This window comes from Cupressus sempervirens, chromosome 1 (genome assembly GCF_028749045.1).
Source record: "Cupressus sempervirens isolate cs-2001-9-10 chromosome 1, ASM2874904v1, whole genome shotgun sequence".
Classification (NCBI taxonomy): Eukaryota; Viridiplantae; Streptophyta; class Pinopsida; order Cupressales; family Cupressaceae; genus Cupressus; species Cupressus sempervirens.
In genome coordinates this window covers 498,255,480-498,263,395 of record NC_143118.1, presented here as the reverse complement: position 1 = coordinate 498,263,395, position 7,916 = coordinate 498,255,480, and the positions used below count along the sequence as shown (strand labels likewise).

Genomic DNA, 7,916 nt, shown 5'->3' with positions numbered 1-7,916 from the left:
GAATAGTTTTTCTTATTTTTATTAAGGATAAATTATTTTTTTGCTTGCTCTAACAAATGAAAATTGAGAAAAATCATAATTTAAAATTGTTGAAAATAATTATTAATACTCAACTATTATCTTTTAATCTATTGAAATTTAATCTTTTGTTTTCATTGGTTGTTTGACTTGGTCAAATAACTAAATTGACAGTCAAGATGCCATGCCATAAGTATCCAAAGAAAGAACTAATAAACCAATTCTCATCAATTGAATTTCTATATTTATTAGAAGTACCCATTCCACACTAAGTTCCACTTAGTAATAAAAATAGTTTTGGAGGTTGTTTTTCCTCATAATCAAATAAATACATTAAAAATATTTTCAGGGGCATACTTCGAAGAGGAACTACATAACCACGCCACCCACTCTCAGTAGTGACGTCACAACGCAGGAACATGGCTGTAATTCTGCCCTTCCTAATTAAACCCACGATTAAGTATAGTATTTTAATTTTACATGAGAGCTGTGTTGAGAGAGAGAGTCTTTAAGCATAGGCAAGGTAGTTTTTAACAGTGTCTTTCCATGCATTTTCTACATTCGGTATTTAACAAACATCAGCATTGTACTCGGGCAAAGAATCGATTTCATTGGACGATCAAGATCGGCTTGTTTGCGAGGAATTTAGAATTTGGAGATGGACCTTTGGGAAGCCTAGATCGACTTGTAGAAATCGGAGATTGTTAAATCGGGGGATCTAGATGAGTGCAGGCATGGATTTGTTCGATGCGTATTTTCGGACGGCAGATTTGGACCACGATGGCAGGATCAGCGGAGCCGAAGCGGTGGCTTTCTTTCAAGGGGCCAAATTACCCAAGCAAGTGCTTGCACAGGTAACTATTTTCTTTTCTTTTTATTGCCACGAGTTGTTTCTTAATTGGCCTGCATCCACGAGTTGGGAATTATTTATTTAGGGCTCTTTAATCCAGAAACCCTGGACACAAATATTATTGATCATGTTTATTACTTTGGGAGAAACTTGTGTAGCGATTTCGGATCGCACTCAATGATCCTCCGTCACTACAACCTAGGTAAATAGTGAAAGGTTGCAAAAGGTGCATCACATGCTCAAAATTACAAGTGCAAACAAGGTTGGGCTATCCAGGGAAATTATCCGCGTAGTGGAGTTTTGAGTGAACTAGTATCTATCTAGTTGCAGCCTATGTGTCCCATGGTGTCTGCTCCGTGATCTCGTATTGAGCGGCTCTGCTGAGACTTTTAGATGCAATACTAAATGCTAAGCTTAGAATAATTGTTGAAAGCCTGCACTAATTCAATCTGTATGCAATTTATTTATGACAGGCAGAAGAATCTTTCCACCTACTGTCAATTATATTTGCCTTAAACGCCATTAGAATTGGATGATTGATATTATGATACATTACTTTCTCTGGTCGCTGGGATGGGATTCCAGCAAATTACTGCTATAAAAAACATAAGTTAATCAGCTTGTCGTCTCGACAAAAGAACATTTGCCTAAATCTTGTGGAGTTTTTCGATACCGTACTTCTTAAGGCATGATTTTATAACATACGCAGTTTAATTTATCTTTGGACGTTCTCAACTTTTGAGGTTTCACAAATGAGCAAATCGTGCTTTTCCAGTTCTATTCTTTACTTCATATAAAAGTGATCCGCATTGGTTAAATTTTATATTTTTCATCGTATAAGTATTTACACTTTTGGACATTGATATCAGCACACTACAAAATATCATATTGCTAATTGTTAGAATTTTTATTTGCTTTGAGCATAAAATATGGCGAAACCACACCAGCACATGACATGATCCAACACCAGACATTGCGCAACAGTAAGATTTTGAGAAAAATAAAATGATTGGGAAATATATAGAATTGAATTTCTTTTTTTTTCTGATAATAAGTTTTCTTTTTCTTTTTCAGATTTGGATGCATGCTGATCATAATCACACAGGCTTTTTAGGAAGAGCAGAATTTTATAATGCTTTAAAGCTAGTCACTGTGGCACAAAGTGGTCGTGATTTAACACCAGATATTGTGAGGGCAGCTTTGTTTGGTCCTGCAGCATCTAAAATTCCTGCGCCTCAAATTACATCCGTGCCAACTGCACAAGCTGCACCTCCTCCAGTGGTTCCATCTGCAAGTTTTAGAGGGCCACAGATACATTCAAGTCTGGGAGCTACACAACAGAATGCCCATCGAGCAAGTAGTCAGTTTGTACGGCCTGTGTCCACGCAAGCTGTTCCAACACCAACCCCCATATCAACAACTTCTGGGAGTCTTCCTGGAGTTGGTGTAATTGTTCAGCAACCACAAATTTCTGGTAGTTCAACCGAGTGGCCTGGTGCAAGGATTGCTGGATCAACATCTGTTGGAGCTATCAGCAATGCTAATCCAACACCAAATGTTCAGATCAGAGGCACTGCACCCACAACATTTAAACAAGACAATTTTGGAAAAGTTGCTTCAACTCTTCAAGGAGGGCCAACTTTGTCTGTACCAACTCAACCTTCCCAAGACAATGTGAGGCCTGGCTTCCCATCAGGGCTAAGTGAGAGCAAAACCACATCGGTTGGCGGCAATGGTTTTTCAACAGATATGATGTTTGGTGGTGATGTTTTTTCTGCTGCCTCTTCTCAGCATAAGCAAAATGTAGCTTCTCAGCCTTCATATTCTTTCAACAATTTTTCATCTTCAATGGCTCTTGTCTCAACATCTAGTGCACCTTCCCAGGCTTTGTATCCAGTGAACAATTTTTCATCCTCTATGGCGCTTGTCTCAACCTCCACTGCACCCAGTCCAGCTCCTGCTAAGCAGAGCCAGCCAGATAAGCTGCAGAGCACATCCATCGTTCCTTTAACTACAGGAGTTGGTACTTCAGATTTGGGAGGAAACAATCAATTGCAGTGGCCAAGAATGACAGAATCTGATGTTAAAAAGTATACAAAGGTTTTTAGTGAGGTGGATACTGATAGGGATGGAAAAATCACTGGAGAACAAGCTCGTGATCTTTTCCTCAGCTGGCGACTTCCAAGAGGTATTTTTAAAGAGAATATATGAAAGTACACAGTTGAGGGCTTTCTCATTGTGCTTTTAACTCTCAAGTATATTTAGGCAATCATTTCACTTTTCAAGGATGACTAGTTGAAAGTTGTTTTTGATTTAAAATTTCAGACGTGTTAATTGTGTATTACTTATAAACATTCATTACAAGTTTCTCTAAGACCCATTCTTTAAAAACAAAGGGCTAGGCTTTTTTGAATGCCTCAGTGGGCAACTTATTCCTCTTCTTTATAGGAACATGCTCTAACCATAGCTGGCTGTAAGATCTATATGAGGTAGTTTTTAAAGATAACTCCTATTTTCTGTACAATCCTTACTTTGAAATCTGTCTTCTTTAATAACTTGAACATAAATATTACTTTCTGGCATGTAATCTGGGTTCTAAATCACGCTACTCTTTTGGGTCTGCTGTGGCAGAGGTTTTGAAACAAGTTTGGGACTTGTCCGACCAGGATGGGGATAGTATGCTGTCTTTAAGGGAGTTTTGTATTGCACTCTATCTGATGGAACGATATAGAGAAGGACGACCTCTTCCCCCTGTGCTCCCTAGTGGTATTCAGGTTGATGATGCAATGCAGTCTGTACCTGAAATACAACGATCTCTTGGATTCAATGGGATGCCTTGGCAACAAAATCCTGGTACTATTGAATATTATTTTAATTTATACACATGCTTATTGGTGTAGGATACTTTCAGATTTTACATAATGGCCAACGCTTAATAGCATAATCCATCTTTCCTTTACTTCAATGAAAAGTGGACAAATTAATTTCTTGCCCATCTGTCAGCTGCCAGTGTATATATTGTGTAGCTCTGATTGGGAAAAATCTAAAGTGTTTCATGACCATGCTTTGGCCTGATTTTTTTTCACTAAAGTGAACTTGCATGTGCCTGTTTTAATGGTACACAGGCTTGCAACAGCGTGCGGTCATGGCATCGTCATCGGCTTTCCATGGTACAGTTCCTGTGAACATGCCAAAGCAGGCGCCAGTTCCACAAGGTGATGGTGTTGCTACAGGGCTTCAGCAGAGATCCAGAGTGCCAGTTTTGGAAATGCATAGGGTGAATCAGTTAAGCCGGGAAGAACAAAATACTCTGAAGTCCAAGCAGAAGGATGCAGAAGAAGCAGAGAAAAAGGTGCATTCCGAAATAGTTTTGTTTTCTACGTTTTTTCTTCTAGTGTATATTTTTTTGGTTTTAGCAGGTGATGGTTGTAAGTTGATTTCTTTTTGAACCGTTTATCATCTTCCCATGTTGTAGTTCATAGTAGCTGGGTACAGAAACAAAGGGAAGTAATAAAATCATTATATTTTAAATGATACCAAGAAAAATCATGAAAAATAAAATGAAATAATATTATTGTGATCTTTACTAAATTTGTTAGGCTAAATTAACAGGTAAAATCTATACGGAAGAGATTGCAGGTTTTTGCAAATAGAATTTCATGTGAATATTTGTGTAGTCTAATTTGTATAGTTGTCACTAGCTCAATGTGCCAAGTGAACTATATTCTGTTTTGAGGCGTAAGTTAAAAGGGAAAGTGACATGTCTGGGTTATTCTTCACAGCCAAAATTAGGAGGTATAACAGGATACTGCTCTATAAGCAAGTAATTAATGACGTCTGAAATACAGAAGAGCAGAGCCATAGTTGGAAAGGAAATAGGTTTTTGCTTTATATACATGTTTCTGATATTATTGACATCCAAGTGTGTTAGACACCCTGCAGCTTTTATTCTATAGAAATTTGAATATAAGATCAACTAGTAAATTTTTATCCTATAGCTAGAAATAGTTGAGTTAATATTCTTGCCATCAGCTGACAGCATCTGCAACAATCATGAGCAGGATGTGTCTTTGCCCTGATTCTTCCTCATGTTTTGTAATATTTGAGTTCTTCAGCTGCACATGTTCTTATCTAGCAGTTTCAGGTTTAGGCATTGCCCAGCTTACTCTAGCTCATATAGCAACTCTGATAGATCCTCTCATCTTTCTCCTGTCTTTAATTCCGTTTTATGAATTTTCACAACGTGCAGAGACTGTATCAATTTTCATTTCTGCAGCATCATCTGTCCTAACATGCCCTTCATTAGGTGTAAAATCTTACTTCAGCATCATCATAGTGCCTTATCTACAATGTTTTTATTAGCCAACAGAAGTGTTCATGACATTTATATGCTCAATTAGTGGCTCTAGATCCTCCATGGCCCTTGTCAAATTACCAATGGGGTTGCTCACTCTGATCTGAAAGGTACTTCTCTCTAAACAGTTTGGTGGCTGCCCATTTCAACAGCTTTAGAATTTTTACTGGTGCCATCTTCTGAGCTATAAAATCCAAATCTGCAATACCTGTATTTTTCCCTCACCAACGAAATTTTATCATCAGCTTTTGTAGTTTAATGTCATCTGCAAGCCCAAAAAAAACCTGAAGTATATTGTCCATACCCACATATTCCTACCTCCATCTTCTGTGGTGTTGTCCTTTATAGGTGTCACTTTTTCTTATATCTGAGGGTATATCCTTTTCAAAGTGATTTAGTGATAATGTACGTTGTCCCACATAATTATTGATTATGTATTGTTTCTTACACACTTATATTCACCTCCAAGGACATTTATATTCATCTCCAAGGACCAAAATGACTCAATGAACTAATCCTGAGAATTTTGTATGCCCTTATTACTTAGATTCTTCAAATTTGAGCATATGCCTGGCAGTTGGCACAAAGATTGGAGTATTACAAAAACTTTTCATAAACACACGTTTTTTGCTAACTCAATTGGCAAAAGGTGCAATGATTCAAAGAAATCGATCTCTCAAAAAGAAAATCAATTCATTTCTTACAAAGAAAATCAGGATAAATTCAAAAAGATGGATTTGTATGTACACCAATCTAATCCTCCAATCTCAAAGGTAGTAAGAGATAATGCAAGAGTTGTTAGAATGGGAGGTTGATGCTATTCAAATGTTGTTCTCATTAGTGATTGTCATTGATGTCAACATACTCTTCTCTCAACCTCTGGTTCTATTGGTTGATGTGTAACTGGCTTGTTGGTGTATTGGTTGTCATGTACTGATAATCTGTGTATCGGTTGGTGCATTCACCGACTGGCTTTGGCGTGTAATCTACATCGTGGTAGATTACATGTTTTGGTTCGATCCTATCTGGAGGTGTCTATGGTTTTAGTTTCAGCTATGCAATTGTAGCGTGCTAAATACATCCGTTGAAACTGGGTGCTTTGGAGGAAGTGTTGTGTGTTGGCCCAAAGCGTGGTGTGTAGTATTGGTCGAGGTGTTGCTCATTTCATTCCTTACCACCGTGGGAATGTTTTGGTGTGATTTATTTCAAATGTTTTGGCCGACTTGGTGGATCTCATCATGCAGTAGAAGTAGGGTAAGCAGTTCAGCTGTTCGTATTCGTCTATGTGTGAAAAAGAAAAGTGTATTGCACATGTGGCTTGTGTGAAATATATGCGAAGTGACTGCGAATCTATGTGAGGGAGATCTGTGTTCTTGCAAAGCTGTCTGTTGGTCTTAGAGGTGGATACTATCTCTTTTCATATCTTTCAGCAGCAAGCCCTTGTGTATTGGAAGTGAACCTTATTGTACCAACGGTGAGTTGTCTGGCAGTGAGCATTCTTGCAGTGATCCTCTTTGTACAAATCACCTTTTTGGTGTCACCTTAACAAGTGTTTTAACTTTTAACATTTCATGAGAATTAGCTTGTCCGTGTTTTTTTCCAGTTTGGATTTTTCATGAAAAAATTTAACATATGGTGTTCTCTGTTTTGGTGTATTTCATGCTTATCTTTACTGTGGATGTTTGATATGCTAAACCAATGATTATTAAGTTATCATTGCAATTGTTGAGTTTTAACTGACAGAGGAAAGTTTTGTAAAGTTGTGTGGGAATAACTTATTCACCCCCTCTCAGTTATTTGGCCCGTTCAACAAGAATCCCATTAATAATGCCTTTAATCTTTTGGAAAGGAGTAAAAACTTAGAAGACTGAAATTCCAAGCTTAAAATTCAGGCAGAAAGGCAAAGGAGGAGAATATTATTGCCTTGAGCTTTTTCTCATTTGAATAATGCTTGAAGTCATGTGCATGTCGCAAGAGGAGATGAAAACAATGTCTGGTGATTGGAGTATTTCACAGCACATTATATCATCAATTCTCTTTGTTTGCTGAGGTGTTATCCTTTGCTTTTGCTTGACTTTGCCACGTTGAACTTAATTGTCCTAAATCTTATAAGCAACTTGACGATGGTAAGGAATATTCTTTACATTTTTTAATTGGTTTGCTATAAGCTAATCTTGCTCACCAATTCAAAAAATATAGAGTACTCCATTTTTGAAATGGTTTGAATCTTAGATACCATTTGAGTTGGGTTTGTTTATACAAAAAATGTTGAAAAAATGAACAAAATTGAACATAATAGTAAAGTTATAGGCATAACATAAACAAAAAAGGAAACACTTCTGATAGTTCATATTTCAGAGTAGTAAATGAGTCCCAATATAATTATTCAACAACTGCTTGATCAAATTGTCATTTGGATTTTTATCAAGAGCATCCAAAATTAGTTATTGGTTCATTACAAGTTGGTTTTATTTAGTGGGACTTGCAGCAGTTTTTTTTTTTAAAATGCAATGCAAGTTCTAAATCTTTCTTTTTGTTGTTTGATCATGATTAGTACACATAGATCTGCAGTTTTCTATAATTATGTTTTATTATGGCAGTTGAGTACCAACAATTATAGAATAACCTGAGATGTATCCAAGAGGCACTCGGATCAGAATCGGTACTGGAGTTATACTGTTATGGATGGGGACC

General features: G+C 37.1%; 1 protein-coding gene across 1 annotated transcript in view; it reads left to right on the top strand.

Moving 5' to 3' along the window:
• Positions 1-496: 496 nt before the first annotated feature.
• LOC149578418 (Calcium-binding EF hand family protein) overlaps positions 497-7,916 on the top strand; it is a 120,079-nt gene continuing 112,659 nt past the window's right edge. Inside the window, exons 1-4 of the mRNA XM_089829019.1 lie at positions 497-872; positions 1,943-3,056; positions 3,500-3,721; positions 3,994-4,220. Coding sequence (XP_089685145.1) covers positions 741-872; positions 1,943-3,056; positions 3,500-3,721; positions 3,994-4,220 — 1,695 coding nt within the window. The 5' untranslated portion in view covers positions 497-740. The remainder of the gene's footprint in view (positions 873-1,942; positions 3,057-3,499; positions 3,722-3,993; positions 4,221-7,916) is intronic.